The sequence below is a fragment of the Toxorhynchites rutilus genome, chromosome 3 (assembly GCF_029784135.1).
Source record: "Toxorhynchites rutilus septentrionalis strain SRP chromosome 3, ASM2978413v1, whole genome shotgun sequence".
NCBI classification, from domain to species: domain Eukaryota; kingdom Metazoa; phylum Arthropoda; class Insecta; order Diptera; family Culicidae; genus Toxorhynchites; species Toxorhynchites rutilus.
Window position 1 is genome coordinate 324,440,043 of NC_073746.1, and position 17,498 is coordinate 324,457,540.

At 40.2% G+C, this 17,498-nt stretch overlaps 2 protein-coding genes across 2 annotated transcripts; one reads left to right on the plus strand and one right to left on the minus strand.

The window, feature by feature from the left end:
• The first annotated feature begins 6,918 nt into the window (after positions 1-6,918).
• Positions 6,919-15,805, plus strand: LOC129775406 (VPS35 endosomal protein sorting factor-like). The gene is made up of 8 exons (XM_055780126.1): positions 6,919-7,069; positions 7,125-7,215; positions 7,277-8,091; positions 8,147-8,819; positions 8,879-9,022; positions 9,088-9,257; positions 14,569-15,499; positions 15,565-15,805. The coding sequence occupies exons 1-8, from the start codon at positions 7,056-7,058 to the stop codon at positions 15,667-15,669; spliced, it is 2,943 nt and encodes a 980-aa protein (XP_055636101.1). The 5' UTR covers positions 6,919-7,055; the 3' UTR covers positions 15,670-15,805.
• On the minus strand, positions 15,759-16,622 carry LOC129775408 (zinc metalloproteinase nas-14-like). Its single transcript, XM_055780131.1, has 2 exons — positions 16,073-16,622; positions 15,759-16,016 (listed from the first exon to the last, which is right to left on the minus strand). Exons 1-2 carry the CDS (start codon positions 16,560-16,562, stop codon positions 15,796-15,798), a joined length of 711 nt encoding a protein of 236 aa, XP_055636106.1. The 5' UTR covers positions 16,563-16,622; the 3' UTR covers positions 15,759-15,795.
• Positions 16,623-17,498: the final 876 nt, after the last annotated feature.

The window sequence follows — 17,498 nt, forward strand, 5'->3', positions numbered from 1 at the left end:
GCCCCGCGGAGCGGAATTAGACGTTGCATGGAGTGCACGAAAGAGACAGACGTATGCGTTCGTGGTTGTCAAATTTGGTGAGGGGTGAGAAAAATGTTGTTTTTGTTTGGGATCAGATGTTTCTGAGGGGTTGAAAAGAAGATGCAATCATCTCGAAATCTAGTAATAGATTATACTTGGAAGCCAATTTAACTCTTCTGCAAAATACTTGTTATATTGTTATTTGAGTACAAATCCCGAGTCCACTAGTTAGACTAGCGAAGCAGCCATCAAATTCTGACAGAAGATTTCCAATTTGCAAGCCTAGCGTTGTTTTTTGGGACTGAAATGTAGGTTTCCTTAAAAAAGTTAAAGTGAATTTTTTTGCTTAAGTATAAATTTTCTGTATCAATAGAATGGCCAGCATAATTTTTCAGTAAGTTCGTCTCCAACACGTTCATTAAACACTATTTATCATTATTGCAAGTGTTCCGATAGCTGGATTGTTCGTTGGAAAAAAAAGTATATTGCTTCAGAAAGAACCTATTTTGAAGGCGATAATATAAATTTAGATGACTAATAAAGCATTTTCTTCAAAAACACATATTCCCGGTATGTAATTGACAGAATGTACTTGGCTAGTCTAAGAGGAGGCAAATCTGCACAACCTCCACGCAGTTTATCCGTTAGCTTTGAGGCATCCCTAGTATAATAAGCATCAGAGCGATCAGAATTCTACGAACTAAAAAAGTTTCGAGTTCCAAATTGTTTCCAAGCTTGTCGAATATACGTAAACATATATTTTAATGCATTTTTCACCTAGTAACAATTCTTGGAGTCAGATTATTCACATTACTTGTCTTGCGTTTGTGTGGATCTTGAGGTGCAATCAATGAAGTACATATAGAGGTGGAGCAGTAGGCGAAGTATATCTGTATTGGCAAGCAAAATATCGTGTCGTAATTATTTGCACTCAATATGAAATTTATATGGAATACAAAACAATGTTGAAAGTACTCACGGTTGCATGATAATTTAAGCCAAAATTCTCATGAAATTATTCAACTGTTGGTTTTTTAACAAATGACAATTGTATCGTGGCTATTTTCGATTATTTATGTGGTTAAAAGGTCCAGAGAGCTGTCGTATGCTTAGTTCTCGAAAGCAGTGACATTTTCGGTGAAATTTTGAATAACTGGCGATTATTCTCTCACATCATACACACCGACACTGAGAGCCTTCGAAACATCCAATTCATAACGTTAAAATTCGTTTGTTTCTATGAACGTGGGGAAGTGAAAATGGCACATGGAAATACCACTATTATCCGTTTTTTTCCGACGTGAGTTCACGAATGTTCACTGCACGCTATCACATTAGCCTTATATTCAGCGGAAACACTAAAAAAATTAACGTTTTTAATTGATAAATTACTTCCTGAAAATAGCATTTTCACATGGATGCGGTGGGCAATCAAAAATAAACACAACGACTGACGTCACTATTTGGGAAATAGATATGGCAGCGCATGCTATGTCGCTCGAAACTCTATCATCTTCATTACCTTTTTTCCAGTACATTGAGGTGCAATAAATTCTACAATGTCTTTTTATGTTAGATCTTGGGTCTCTTGGGTCTCTGACCAACGGGGAGTGTCACCATCAAACAAAACGTGACAAATTACAAGCTTTTCACACAAGGATCAAATCGAGTCGAGAACACATGATATGCAGTCTGCACCAACATTCTTTTCGTACAATTCACGCGCCCTCAGTTGATTTTTGAGAAGACGGCGATAGAAAGCAGCCCACAAAGTAAATGAACTTATAAACCATTCTATCCATCTTATCAGACAAATTCATTCTCAAATCATCTGCTTCTGTCGTCTCAATTTCGGGTAAATCGAATGCGGAATAATTCTCTATCGCTGCTGCTGTCTTATTGTTCAATTCCAATTCGTCTTCTAGCCATTCCTCCTAATCCATTTGTGAAAACTGGGAACGATCATGCTCCTCAACCGCTCCAAAAGAAACTCTATTTTGTAACTCATAAAATTTAAAAACTCAATTGAAAACTTTGTCATTATTCAAAACCAGAACTTCAGTACGAGTATCGCACACATTCAAGACAAGTCCAGTTAGTCGATCAAATTGTTTATTTTAGTTTCCCACTTTGATTTTTGCTTACTTCGCTAGTGTTAGGCCAAGGACATAGTAAATGCGGTGCGGTGCGATGCGATACGGAGCGATGAATTGGAACCCATCACGTGCTGACACACTACTCGCTTGAGATCGCGCGTTTTTTGATGTTTCATTCCACTCCATTCCACATGTTTGTTTGTTTTATTTGTTTAATTCGTAAAATCCAACTGACAATTGGTGTCTCAATGAATAAATACTCAAACTAATCTTTGTTGGCCAGCAGTACGGAATAGATCAAGGAGCCGTTGTCGGAAATTGCTGGCAGAAATATTGAAGTCGAAGAGATGGCAGATTGAACGAAAGGGCTCATGTAATCCATAATTTCTGCTTCGTGGTTCCAACAGCAAAAAATCATGTTGGCGAAGTGCTCTTTTAGGAACATACACATTCAGTTGAGCCAGCAATGGAGGGCAGTCAATTTCTCCTGCAAGTCATTTAGCGGCAAATGTAGCTTGAGCGATCTTGCGTCTGACTGCAAGTGGTTGAATGTTCAGTAGACGGCAACGTTCCTCGTAGGGTGGCAGGTTTTGCGGGGCGCGCCAATCAAGAAATCGAAGGGCGTATCTAATAAACTTCCTCTGTATAGCTTCAATACGGGCGATCCATCTGGCGTGATAGGGACACCATACAACTAAGTTCGATTCCAATATTGACCGAACAAGTGGATAGTACAGGGACCTGCTTAGCACAAAGATATGATAACACATCTTCATTCTGTAAACAGTTGAGTTGTGAGATATTTAATTTAGTAATAAATTGTATTTTTCTAAGAAAACCTTCAACCGAAAATCTGAATTTAAGGTACAGCAAATGAAACATTTTTCTCAGTGGCATTTGGTTACTTTTTTCTCTCAACAACTCAGTTTTTATTTCCGCGCGATGAGTTCGATTGTGAAGATATTTCTAGATAAATCATTTGGTAACCATCACTTGCGTTCACTCGCGGCAAAACACTCCACAAACAGTTTCGCCGCATTGAAATCCGCATCGCATCGCGTTTACTATGTCAGGTCCGGGCGGTTTGCATTTGATTTCCGCATTCGTGAACGAAAGAGCTTTCCCGTAAACGAGCCTGCGCCCGCATTCTAATTCACCCTGAAAACGATAATAATTTTTGATTTTTTTCTTTTACGTTATCGTATGATCCGATCGTTGTCCTATGTTTTTTTTTGTATTTTCAGAAATAAATAATTTTAATAGGTTCGTGGTTCACACCTTAAGAAACGATGAATTTTTCAGCATGGAATCCGTATGTTGTTCACATGATGAGGATAAGCCTTAGGTAATGATAGACAATACTTTGAACAAAATATATTGCATCAAATTCTCTGAAGCGTTAAATTAAAAAAATAATAAAATTGATTTGCACTATCAGTATAATGGAAAGAACGAAGAGCCACAAATATATTACATACTTGGAGGTTGGATGTATATCTGAATGGTTACAATTCTTTAATCAGACGTCTTCAAACTATGCAATGTCAGATAATTTGCTCATTTCTTTGGTCTATTGTATAGCACCTATATTTGTTTATTTTCTATATTTTTCTAACTGTATTTCTAAATGGTGGTAACTTTTGGGGCTGTCCATATACCACGTGGACAGAAAAAGAACGATTTCAGTCGCCCCCTCCCCCTCCGAGGACAAGCGTGGACATTATTTATACCCCTCCCCCTATTGTCCACGTGGACATCTCTTCATTTTTTGCCCAAAAAAAAATTAAAAAAATCGATTGCGCTTAAATTCCATTTTAAATTTGTTCGTATTTTTTATTCTATGGCTTGACATTGATAGAAATGTTAGCTTCATAAATAGTAGCGATTTGTTCTCAATTTGTTCCCCAACATTTCCCGTGAAATTTTTTGTATAGCTGTTTAGATTCTTCTAAATTCCATTAACGTTATTATTACGTTATATTACGTTTTTTATTCTTAATTTTTTGAAACTTTCAGTTATCATCTGCTTTTTTGAAATTCCTAAGCTGGTTCGTCTAATAAATGCCGCGAAATGTGTTTACAATGAACTTAATACGAACATTATTGATTTTACATACAGATACGGATAAACAATTTAAAATTTTTATATCACGGAAAAACACATTGAGTTCTTTTCCCTGATCGTTTGGCGAAGATGTCCGATTACCAAGATCCAGGCCAATGATGGTTAATCACGGAGGAGAAAAAAAAAGAATCTTTGGATCACAATCTCTTATTCGCAATTTTAAAATACAATTTGGCATTTTTTATGAAAAAAAGCAGCGTAGTTGTTTATGAAGGGTTATGTTCAAGGATGATTACAAATGCTCCCGTTGATCTCATAAATTTTCCGGAGGTTCTCGTATTTCAGGCAAACACAAACGATGTGTTAGACCGAATTGCGGATCTCGCAATGAAATAATCTCCTGTTGAAGTTATGTGATATTTTGCAGTGGCCGGTCATTAGTCTGAACGGGATTCGCTGCTCCCACATCGCTTTCACGTCTTCGATCCTGGTTTTGGAGCCTTTGATTTTCCGGATCGCTTCAAGCCGCTTCAACGGACAATTTTTGTGTGATGAATTCGACAAAAGTTTGCTTTAGGCCCATTGAGCTCACCGCAGCTCTGAAGTTGACTCTAATGGTATTTTCCACTTGGTCCTCCATTGGCCCCTAACCAAAGTTTTTTAGCTATCAGAGGGAGGTTGGAGTGTGTCACCTATTGTAAGATTTTTTGTTAGGACAGTCAGGTGCATCTCCTCACCTTTGCTGGTTTAAGCAAAAAAGCTTACAATTTTGGAGATTTTCACCACGTCCACGAAGATGTCAATCGGAGACTCCCTCACTTCAGTACATACTGAGACTGTAGGTATTGATGGTAGCAGGCCAAAGATATACGGCAGTTAATTTTATCTCTGGCAAGGCACGTCAGTTAGAGGTCATTTTTTGCCAACCGTAAACTGATTATTCGGTTATTACTCCGGTGAGATTTGGTAATGGTTTAAAAAATGAATGAAGTTCTTCCTCAGGTTGTCGTCCGCATAGGTGAATACGAACACTAAGATGGAATCGTGAGGTACAACAGTTTCTTCGTGGAGATGCTTGAAACTGATGTACCCAACTTTTACCTCAAGGTCCGGTTTGACGCGAGGATTTTCACAAAGTACCGCAGATTGCAGATTCAGAACTAATGGAATTCAGGTTCGTTTGTATGTCTTCTCCAGATACAGGGCTGCCATCTCCACGTGCTGTGGATTTTTTCTACATTCATAAAACAGAATTCCCAACACCACCAGACTCAAACAACTCAACGACTTCCTCCAAGTGAAGGTTGGCTTTGGGGATAGCTAATAGAATTTCATTTGACTCACTGGAAGACTTTTTTCGATCAACATTGTTATAAATGACTAAACTTTTAACCCCCATCACGATTTGCTTGAAAACTGCGAGTTTTAGTTGCGTTTATAAAGCGAGTCGCAGATGGAGACACGATTCATTCATTTAATTTTTCGGTCAAATCGTGTATAACCATACACTGTAGTGTTTTACGTAACCAAGGTTTACCAGGTTCCAGGTTCACTCATGAATATGAATATTTGTAGTGAATCTGCTATTTAATGTGTCGTGTAATGAGGATTATTCTTGATCTGCGTCTCGATTTGATAATCATCAGTGATGGCACAAGCTTCCCGGCAGTGGCGTCGAGTGGAGCTTTCGCACCCGGGGCGGAAGTGACTGATTGCACTCCCTCCCTCTTCATTATCTGTATATGGTGTACGCCGTATGGTGAAGTATTTGTTAATGTAGGGGTATTTCTGCACCCCTAAAATCGCTCTCAGTTCATGTACGTTATTTTCAGAATACACATTTAGGAAAGTAGTTCAACGATATGAAAATAATATAGATGTTCGACTATCAAAAGATTCAACCCTTTTATTGTTAAATATCGCTTTTTTTGGAAATGCAGAATAGATTTCACGTATCGTTGAATACAGAAGTGATAGTTTTTTGACGTAGAACTGCGTCTTTCAGGAAGGGTGCTGTTGGATACCTACGGACTTATTTATATAAATGAAAACTGCAACAGTTCAATAGTATAACACACGCTTTATTTTACCGTCTCATAAACACGTTCTTTCACGTTGCTCACTTGCTTACTTCTACCAGCAGTTCATTTCTAGCCGCCGTTCATTATCAGCCACCGCCGTTGTATATCGCCGCTATTGAGAGTAGGGTTCCCAGTTCTACAGTGGCTACTTAAAAGGGCCAATGTAGACACTACAGGTGCCAAATCAGAACACAGGTCACGTTTTTATGAAATAAAGTTCGAATCGGAAATTCTCTAAGATTTGTTTTGTATGCTATACATTACAACTCGCTAATCTCTAAACGGTTTAAATTCATGAAAACTGGAAGAACTTCCTTTTTTCTCATATATTTGTTCTGCCGATTTGTGTGCTAACCCTACCCGTATTTTGAATGCTTATAACTCGAACATTTCTTAACAGATCGAAAAGATGTTTGCATCAATTGGGAGGAAATATTTCTACGCGTTTATCACAATTAATATTATTTTTCATGAAATGAACAACCGAATAACTATAAATTTTTAAAGCGTTACCTAAACGCCCCCTAAAAAATATTCAATTTTTGTGATATGTTTTCTTCCTTTACGATATTGTTTCTGATTCTAGTACAATTAATTGTGAGTTGTCAGTTTCCTACACCTCAGAACTTTAAATTTTGTTTTGATAATCAGTTGACAAAATCCACATATTTACGTTTTGAATTCATGATCCGGCACTTGATCATTACATTCATTTCTTATTAGACTTCGTGAAAAACAAATCTGTTGATTATTTTTTCCTTATTGCTGACATAGTGATTGAATGTAGGAAAGATGACTGCTGAATGGTAATAAGTTTGCCCGGTCGATTCAGTTTACATATAATTTTTGTTCATACCGCAGGAGATGCGTTCGTCGCAATCAGGACGAATGCCGCCACTATCTGGACCAATTCCAGGTGTTCGATCACCCCCTTAAACAAACCACAGTCACGGTGAGATAGTTCGATAGCCACTCTTCTATCAATAATAATCACAACCATTTCTGCGCTCCAGGTTTTGGAAAGCAAAGGAACACGCGTGAAGCTAGCAAGCCATATAAATGAAAACTGTGGCGGTGGCCCTCCAGCTATCTCGATGGATCCTCTCAGTCTGGCCCTGGACGGATCAGATCCATTGAGTCAATTCGCCCGCCAGGAATCCAGCCAAGATCCGCTCTCGCAGATGGCTGCCGAATTTGAGGGTGCGTTGAATATATCCTCGAAAGCGTCTCAGAGGAAACGAGAAGTGACTAATCTGCTGGATATGGATCTAGTGGAACCATGGTCTGCGCGGAGGATCGCTATCTTGAGCAAGTACACCACCAATGAAAAGTTATCAATTGTGACGAGTTTTCTTAGCGGAGGAGAGACAATCAAATCTGCCACTACAACTATGTCCGAAAAGGTGAAGTATCGGTTGGAACAGTTGGATGAGTTCGAGGAGGGAACCGTGCGCCAAATGTTGAACCTTTCCCAGCAAGAGTACGTCCTCAAAATCGAACAGTTGAACCACGAGCTGGTTCAAGCTTGGAACACTGATCAACGCGTGAAGGCGCTGAAAATAGCCATACAGTGTTCCAAACTGTTGGCAGACACTTCAGTTATCCAATTTTATCCCTCGAAATTTGTTCTAATCACTGATATTCTGGATATTTTCGGCAAACTAGTGTACGAGCGACTGTTAGTTAAAGGAAAGCATGTACCACCGGGGGGCAAAAAACTTACCGATCTTCAGGAGGATTTCACCCCAGATATGGTACCCGAAACGGCCAAAGAAACGTGCCAAAACTGGTTCTACAAAATTGCATCGATTCGTGAGTTGCTTCCAAGGTATGTTTTGTACTTTTGCAATATGATTTCAATATTCACGGTTCGTTTCCAATAGATTATACGTTGAAATGGCTATCCTGAAGAGTTATCGTTTTCTCTCGTCGAACGAATTCAACACAATCCTGATGCGGTTGAGTCATATGATTCGGGGCGTTGGCGATCCGCTGGTGGCAGCCTATGCGAGATGCTATTTGTGTCGGGTTGGAATGGCCGTTACCACTGACCGAGAGTATATAAGGGAGAATCTACACGACATTCTCCTAGTTTATCATACAATCTTTAACGGTGGCATCCGGGCGGAAATCGCCAAGCATAGAATCACATTGAATGGTTATATTTCCTTGTTCCTACCGGCGATTGATTGGATAATGCAGGGTGTTACAATACTTAGCACCGATTCCCAGCTGGATGACGTATTGAGACGCTGTCGGGAGAAGAAGAATCCGGCACTGCTGATGCAATCTATCATGCATTCATTCAGACCGGATTTTATCGCCTTGCGTGCCGTGCAATTTGTAGATATATTGTCCACAATTTCGGTGGAGGGCTTGTCCCGGGGACAATTGCTGAGACTTTTGGGAGGTATTTTGAGCCAATCGCCTCCACCAATCGAGCAAAGGGCACCGGTTTTGAACGCCGCCTGGAGAACCATTAGCGCAATGGGAAACGTCGAGGAGTACATTCAGTGTGCGGAGATGTGGACCCAGTACACTAGTCAGCATTTTGGGGTAAGACGACATGGGATTCTAATTGTAAAAATGAGTTATGGTGAGAAATATACTTTTAGCTTCGGGAAGTTAATGCGTTGATGGGTGATATTCTGTATCACATGACTCCGAACAGAGCCTACGAGCGTCACTATCACGAATTGCAAGTGATTATCGACAAGATTGCCTCGAATACGCAGGATGTTCACGGGGTGCTCGCATTGGTATGCTTCTGCTTTGTATTGATGGGAAGTTATGTATCGTGATAAATGCATTTGTTGTTTTTCAGGACAATTTCCTCCCAATGTTGGATTTGTTTCAGAAAGAGTCCGTTAAATTGGATGTCTGTAAGAATATACTAACGAACTACCGCGCAACATCCGGCGACCTGTATATCAGTGATCCTGTTGTCACCAATGCACTAATGTATATCAGCAAAGTGTTGAATGACTCTGTCAAGTAAGGCATATTATATATATATATATATATATATATATATATATATATATATATATATATATATATATATATATATATATATATATATATCTTCTATATATATATAAAAATGGAGTGATGTCTGTCTGTCTGTCTGATTCTTATAGACTCGGAATCTACTGAACCGATCGACATGAAAATTGGTATGTAGCGGTTTTTGGGGCCGGGGAAGGTTTTCGTGATATTTTGAGACCCCTCCCCCCTCTCTAAGGGGGGGCTGCCATATAAATGAAACACAAATTTCTGCATTACTCGGAAATTAACCAAGCAAACGAAACCAAAGTTGGCATGTGAAAGTTTTAGGGTGCAATAAATGTTTCTATGATGGTTAGACAGCACTTCCCCCACTCAAAGGGGGGGCTGCCATACAAATGAAACACAAATTTCTGCATTGCTCGAGAATTAATCAAGCAAATGAAACCAAATTTGGCATGTGGAGGTTTTAGGATGCAATAAATGTTTCTATGGTGTTAAGATACTCCTTCCCCCTCTCTTAGAGGGGGCAGCCGTACAAATGAAACACAAATTTTTGCATTACCCGAGAATTAATCAAGCAAATTAAACCAAATTAGGCATATGGAAACTTTAGGGTGCAATGAATGTTTCTATGATGGTTAGATACCCCTCCCCCCTCTCGTAGGGGTGGCTGCCATACAAATAAAACACAAATTTCCTGCATTACTCGAGAATTAATCAAGTAAATGGGCGGGACGAAGTTTGCCGGGTTAGCTAGTATATATATATATATAAGTTATCACCATCCACTTTCCCAAAGGATGATTCATCAACCACATTCACTTTCCCGATTCTGAAAACATAAATAAAACTTCGTATCAACGAATTTCCGAAAACGCTGATCAACCGTTCATATTTCCAAATATCAACATTTTCATCATCCAACTAATGCAACCAATGTAATGCTGACGAATCACACCACCAACGATTACCGTTCAACTTTCCAAACATCAACATCTTGCATCATTCAACAAACGCACCGAGGAATACTTACGAATCATCACCATCCAGCATTATCTGGTGTTTACAAACCATCCGAATGGAATCTTTATCTAGTCCGATACTTAGCTAACGTTCATTCATCATCGTAGCGAGAAGATAACAGCGAATCATCATCTAGCACCAATGCCACGATCAACTCAACCAATGTTTACTAATATTGCACCGAGAAATCTAAGTGTCAACATTTTATCAGCGCTGAATGAGAAGACATCAACAAGGTTTGCTTTCATAAATAGCGGATAGGTATTTAAGGAAAGAATCGATCAGAATAAAGTCAGTCATAATTCAAAATTGAAACAAACATCTATGATTTAGTTTTTAAAAATCCCTTTGGTTCGGTAAAGTAGTTATCTTATATATATATATATATATATATATATATATATATATATATATATATATATATATATATATATATATATATATATATATATATATATATATATATATATATATATATATATATATATATATATATATATATAGGGTGCCAATGAATGTATGGAAAAAATCGACCCTAACATTTCGAAAAGTTACCCTATACAATGTTCACCACCTCGAAAAAACGCCCTATGCCAAATATCAGCTCAATCGGACGTAATCACCAACACCATTAGTGTTGGGAAAACGCAATTTTGTTGTTTTTTTGCCTACAAGCGAAGCCATGCAAATTTGTGCCCCGAATATCAGGTCCCTACAAGTGATCCCCGATAATCGTTCGATTAATCGATTAATCGAATACCTCCTATAGAAATCGATTATTAATCGAACGAATACTGCACAACCAATAATCGAAGAGAACGAATAATTTACGTCGATTAATCGATCAAAACCCAGAAGGAAAAATACGTACGGCCGCTGCAGTTTTATCCTGAAAATCAATCATTATCTTTGATGCTCCCCTAAGTTTGTAAACGATGCTCAATGCCGTCAACGCGGGGAGCGTAACAGATTATAATTGATTTTCAGGCGGAATGAACACTTTTTTGATTCCATATGGCTTTCTAGCAAATGAGATATATTAGTCTAACTAATTATTTCTCTCAGTGTGACGATTAATCGATTAATCGATTATTTGGGGCGATTAATCGTATCGAATAACAAACTGCTGAAAACTTTTCGATCAGCTGATGAACGACTAATTTCAAAAATCGGGGATCACTAGTCCCTACGCACCACATCTTCGTGGACTTTAAAGCCACATATGGTGCAATCGACCGACAACAACTATGGAAAAAAGGCGTTCCTCGAAAGCTGACAAGACTGATGTAGGCAACGATGAACGGTGTGCAATGCAATGTGCAGATCTCAGGAGATCTGTCGGAGTCTTTGGAGACTCGCAGGGTACTCCAACAAGGCGATGGACTGTCCTGTCTGTTCTTCAACGATGCGCTAGAAGTTGTTATGCGGTAAGCGGGCTTCGGCATGCGGGGAACGATTTTCAACAAGTCTATTCATCCGACGACGTGAACATAATCGGAAGAACACATGCGACGGCAGCGGATTTATATACCCAACTGAAATACGAAGCAGAGCTGATTGGGATTTGGATCAATGGGCTCTTTCTTGGTAGTAGTGTTGTGATCGAATACGACGAGCTCGAGGTGGTAGAGAAATTTGTCTACATTATCAACGGATAACAACTGACAACAGCCGTGAAATTTGAAGACGCTTAGTCAACGGAAGTCACGTCTACTATGGGCTCCGCAAATCCTTAAGGTTCAACAAACTCCGATCCTAGAGGTGGGCAAAACGGTTCATTTCCGTGAGCGGCTCAGAGTCGCTCGTTCATCGTTTTGAGCCGAGACTCTTTTGAATCGCGGTTCTTTTTTTGAGCCGAAACTTTTTCGAAAAGCGGCTCTTTTTTGAGCCGAGACTCATTTGAACCACGGCTTATTTTTGAGCCGAGACTCTTTTGAACCGCGACTCTTTTTTGAGCCGAGACATTTTCGAGAAGCGACTTTTTTGGAACGCTGCTATTTTCGGGGCCGAAAATCCTGAACTGTGGCCCTTTTTTGAGCCGATACTCTTCCGAAAAGCCCCTCTTTTTTGAGCCGAGACTCTTTTGAACCGCTGCTCTGTTTGAGCCGGGACTCTTTTGAAAAGCGTTTTTTTTGAGCCGCGGTCCTTTTTTATTTGTAAAGAATCGTGGCTCGTTCTGGCGAACCGGCTCACATGAGCGGCTCGTGAGCGCTCGCCCATCTCTATCCGATCCCGTAGGAGGTGTACCATGTACAAATTCCTAATTCGACCGGTTGTTCTCTATGGCCACGGAGCATGGACAGTGCTCGAAGAGGACTTAAAAGCACTTGGAGTTTTCGAACGCCGAGTGCTCTGAACAATATATGATGGCGTACATAAAAACGGAGTACGGAGAGGAGAATAAACCATGAACTGGCGCAATTCTACGGCGACCTCAGCATTCAGAAAGTCGCCAAGGATGGATGCATCCGATGCGAAAGACATGTTGCAAGATTGCCGGGCAGCAACCTCGTGAAGATAGTGTTCGCATCGAATCCGGTGGAAACAAGAAGAAAGAGTCCAGCGAGTGAGGTGGTTGGACCAGGCGGAGTAGGACTTGGCAAGAATCGGTCCGGCCGGGAGTTGGAAAACTGCGACTATGAACCGGGTTCATTGGCGGAATAATGTTGTGAATAAGGTCCAATCTCTTCATGGGCATGTAGCATCATTGCTACATCCCATGAATAAAATGAATAGAAGAATAAGGAGCTTCAAGTCTTCTCAGACACTGTGGGTGAAAAATCAATGAGTAGAATCAACGAATCAATCACGACCATCAATAGAATTGTTCTCTCATTGGATTTAAGATCAAAAGAAAACTAGATCAACGTTACAGGTTCCGAAAGCAGAAAAAAATATCGAAATGCCTCGAAAGAAGGATGGTCCCACTGAGTCAAGAGTTGTTTGGAGTAATCCCGCCTCACTAGCAATTTGGAAATCATCTAGACACTAAATACACAATGATCGATAAGGCGAACCAGCCCAGGAGGCTGAAAACCTCTCAAATAAAGAATAAAAAAAACAATGATCGATAAGGATTTGGAAAAAAAACATACATACACTGCTGAAGTCTCAGGTCTCAGTCGCAATGTGGAGTGTAAGGCGTTCATTTAAAATTCTTCAATGAACAAGATTTTGCTTGGTTTGCCTTTTGACAACAACGACCAAGGTGAAATACAGTGGCTAGAGAGGGACGCATATGAGTAAGGTGAATCGGAAATTGGGAGTGACAATGAACCGGACTTTGCTGTGATCGATTATATTCCGCAATGGACAAGGTTACCATGAACAAAAGAACTAGATCATTAGATATAAGAAAATGAAATATAAAGGGCAATCCATTAGCGACTTGACAATTTTGTGTATTCGTGTGAACGAACCCTTAAAAACTTCTTAATAATCTTCAAATGTTAAAAAGTTAGCCAAAATCAACATTTTCCATGGTGAAGTACACGAACGAACACGCAACTTAATATTTATTTAAAATTACTACCGAAATCCGGAATCGGCGATTGCAACTTTAAGAGCGCTCTCCATTTTTCGGTCGTAATAATCGTCCCAGTCAGAAGGCTGTGCATACCAAATTTGAGTTTACATTTTCGCTGTGGGATGTTCCCGTACCAACGAAGCAAAGAAAATATCGCAGCCGCAAGTGAATGCATCCGAAATTATCCAAACCAGTTAATTGCACGGCATTCTCAGGAATTGGGCATCTTCCAAACCGCATGGTGAAGTATTGTGGGAAAAGATCTTGGACTACATCCTTGTAAGATAAAATTGAATCAAGAACTGAAGCCACTTGACCACATGAAGTGCCGAAACTTCTCCGATTGGGCCCTGGCGAATCTCGAATATTGAACTAAAACTGAAAACATGTTTCTTTGAAGAATCGTAACTCAAACACGACAAGAATCACCTCTCTGATTTTATTGATATGTTATGTAAAAAAAACTTAGCTTTCAAGAAAAAAATATAAAAAAATAAAACAACATCCAATTTTTTTTGCAAGCATGGCATTTTTCAAAGTAGGCTAGTTGTTTCAATTTGATATGTCGATCATCTGAATCTGTCCAGTAGTTCAAAAGTTAATATTATTTTGCAAGAAGGAACACAACTACTCATTTTCACGAAAATCTGAGAACCACTATATCGGTTTGGCATGGAATGACTTTGTGTAGAATACATTTCTATGACATTTCTTCTGAACTTAATCAGAAATTATCATTCTCCACAGTGCTTTAACCAGCGAGGACGAGCTTCGTCAGATCAGCAGCCTTATCAGTCATTTTGTTCACAAGGTTGACTTTGGGCACGACTTCGAGCAACAGCTTTCATTTTACGTCGAAGCCCGATCAGCTTTTTCCAACCTGGACCCGGTATACTCTACACTGATTCACTGTGTTAACAGGCTGGCAACCAGCACCAGACGCATCGTGAAAGGTCAACACACGAACAAAACCGCCGCATTCGTGAAGGCTTGTGCCGCCTATTGTTTCATTACGATTCCGTCCATCATCGACGTTACCACCCGAATGGAATTGTATCTTCAGTCGGGACAGGTTGCGCTGCTTAACGTGTGCTTACAGCAAGCCGATTCGTGCTTTGAAGCTGCCTTGTGTTTAATACCGGAGATACCCAAAACCTATGAACAGGATGGGAAAATTCAGTCCACCGAACCGTTTCTCAAATCATTCCTCGTGAACTTCCTCTCCACGCTGGTTATCGTTCCGGATAATCCCACCCAAGGCGTGCTGTATCTGCTCCGGTTGTTGCTTGATCAAATCAAGATGTATTCTTTCGAATCCAATTCGAATATGCTTGCCACCATTTACTTGCATGTGTTGGACTTTCTCTCGGTAGCTGCCCAGGAGGTCTATCCCTATCACATTGTGAATGTGATATCGAACGATGAGCTGTACGGTTCGGATCCAAAATTTTTGGCCGAAATCCACAGCCTGGGCTGTGAGGTGTGCGATCAGTTACTGCAAATCCTCAAAGAGCTGCTCGAATCCAACTCCCACCGACAGCAATCACAGCTTGCGCTGGAGTTGTTCCTGAAAATCATCACCGGGGCCGATCTCACCGTGGAGCGCATGTTTACGCTCACGTACAATCTGTGGAATCTTGCAGTCAAGCATCGAAGCTTGCTGGACGCGAAGCAGTTGGTGAGATTTTATTTCCTAAATCTATATTTGTGTTCTTTCCATCATAACAATCACTTTTGTTTCAGCAAAAAATACTCTCATATACCGAACATCTCGCGGAAGTGACTCAACTGGAATCGCAAAAACGTTGTCTTCAACATCTGCTGGAGAAAATGAAGTCGCGTTTATAATTGTAAAGATTTGTAAAAAATGGGTTTTTATTGATTACCAGTGCAACCGTATATTTCATCCACACGATATTCATCAAAATGTAGCATTCCGTATGAAAGAACAATATATAATATTTAATCACAATGTTAACACTCATACATTTGTTTCACTTTCTCGAGATCCCAAAAGCTGGCACCTTTCGTCTGTCCAAATTCGGAGCTCCGGTTCTGTCTGGAAAGCATCGTCACTGTTGAGCCCGGTCTCGCAAACGCGAATGAAGGATAATGCATCAAACTCTCGTAGTCGTAGGGCAATCCAAAAGTATCCATGTACTCATACGATCCTTTGACGAAATTCTGTCGGAAGTCTAACGAGCTATGTTCATCAAAATTAAATCAGCTTTTAAAAATACGGATTACCCACTCGGTTCGATATTGTCCCACAAAATCTCCACATACTCGTCCCGATCGGGTCGTGTGTGCTCGTGGAACAACCCTAACACGTGCAGCAACTCATGCTGCACTGCTCCGGTCACACCCAAGCATGCGTCATCCAGCCTTACGTCGAGGGGTTCGCTTCGATTCGGCCTATATCCAACCCAAGAACCGCAACCGTGCTTCGAGTGATGAAAACGAATGTGTTCCACCTGGTCGACGCTTTTCGGCACAAAACGAACACAGTTAATCCGGTGGAGCACCTCGATCGCGTTTAAAATGGCTGGCTGACATTGCCGTTGACCGCAGCTGGCATCGAACTGGTACGGAACGATTCCATTGGGCCATCTGTATGCTTCCATTTTGAGCGCATTGCGATCGTAGTGCGCTCGAGGGGGCTCGATGAAGTGGGTCTCGTAGTAGGTTGCTTCCGCGGTTTGACTGTAGAACACTACTGCCGAGAGGACAGCGTAAAGCATTTTAATTACCGCCAGGCGATGAATGCCTGGACTACTGGAGCACGCGCCACTTTGGCTGGTGCTATTTGTAGTCTAGTAGATACAGTAATTGACAAGGTAGCTATTATTCCAGATAACACAAACGCGACAGGAGTCCATTGTTCAGCTATGCAGTTTATCGCTAGAAGGCAAAACCAATGCAATTATGGCATCGTTACGATACAAGAATCCATTTACCGTCAATATTTTAACCATAGTTGTTGCGACTCAATCGTAGGTAAAAGAACAGAACGAAAGGCACTTGGACGTCTTCTGCTTGAGCATCCAAAATATTCCGAGAATTGTTAGATGTTTATTTGCTTTTGCATAATCTCGCCACATAAGCACCCGTCGCCAAAATGAAATTCACCAAGTGATGGATATTGAATTCAGACCAATTGTCGAGATTGTCACGCTAATCTCACAAAATAACTCCGATGAAGTTTTTTTTCCCCTGTTGGGTGTGAACCACTGCGTCCATTATTTTGAACTATTGTGGTACACCCAGGTTTTTTTACGCGGGGGATACGTACCTCGTAAAAAAACGCGTAAAAAACCGCGTTAATTGGAAAATCCGCGTAAAAAACAGGAAGTGGGTTATATCTATGGTATAACCGCAAGGGTGACGTAGGACTATCGTTGATTTAGAGATCATTTGTATGAAGTTGAATCTGAAATCATTCTGAATGAATGAATATTTGGAGAACTTCGAAAACGAGAGCGTTACGTTGGAGGCACAAGGTTTTATGCACCCAATATTGGATACGGAAATATCCTACTGATGGGGAAGAATAATCTTCAGAAGCTATCCTGTTGATTGCGATTGATTGAAAAATCACAAAACCTAATGTATTTGGTCACAGTGTTACATGGATAGAAAACATTCAATTAAACTCATTCACATGAATATATTTTGAA

What these genes read in the sequence shown, in the direction of transcription:
- LOC129775408 (XM_055780131.1), bottom strand. Translation starts at nt 16,562, where the DNA reads ATGCTTTACGCTGTCCTCTCGGCAGTAGTGTTCTACAGTCAAACCGCG. An exon ending in GTGGGACAATATCGAACCGA is followed by an intron (nt 16,017 to 16,072) that starts GTGGGTAATCCG and finishes ATAGCTCGTTAG; the next exon opens with ACTTCCGACAGAATTTCGTC.
- LOC129775406 (XM_055780126.1), top strand. An exon ending in TTAAACAAACCACAGTCACG is followed by an intron (nt 7,216 to 7,276) that starts GTGAGATAGTTC and finishes TCTGCGCTCCAG; the next exon opens with GTTTTGGAAAGCAAAGGAAC. An exon ending in ACACTAGTCAGCATTTTGGG is followed by an intron (nt 8,820 to 8,878) that starts GTAAGACGACAT and finishes ATATACTTTTAG; the next exon opens with CTTCGGGAAGTTAATGCGTT.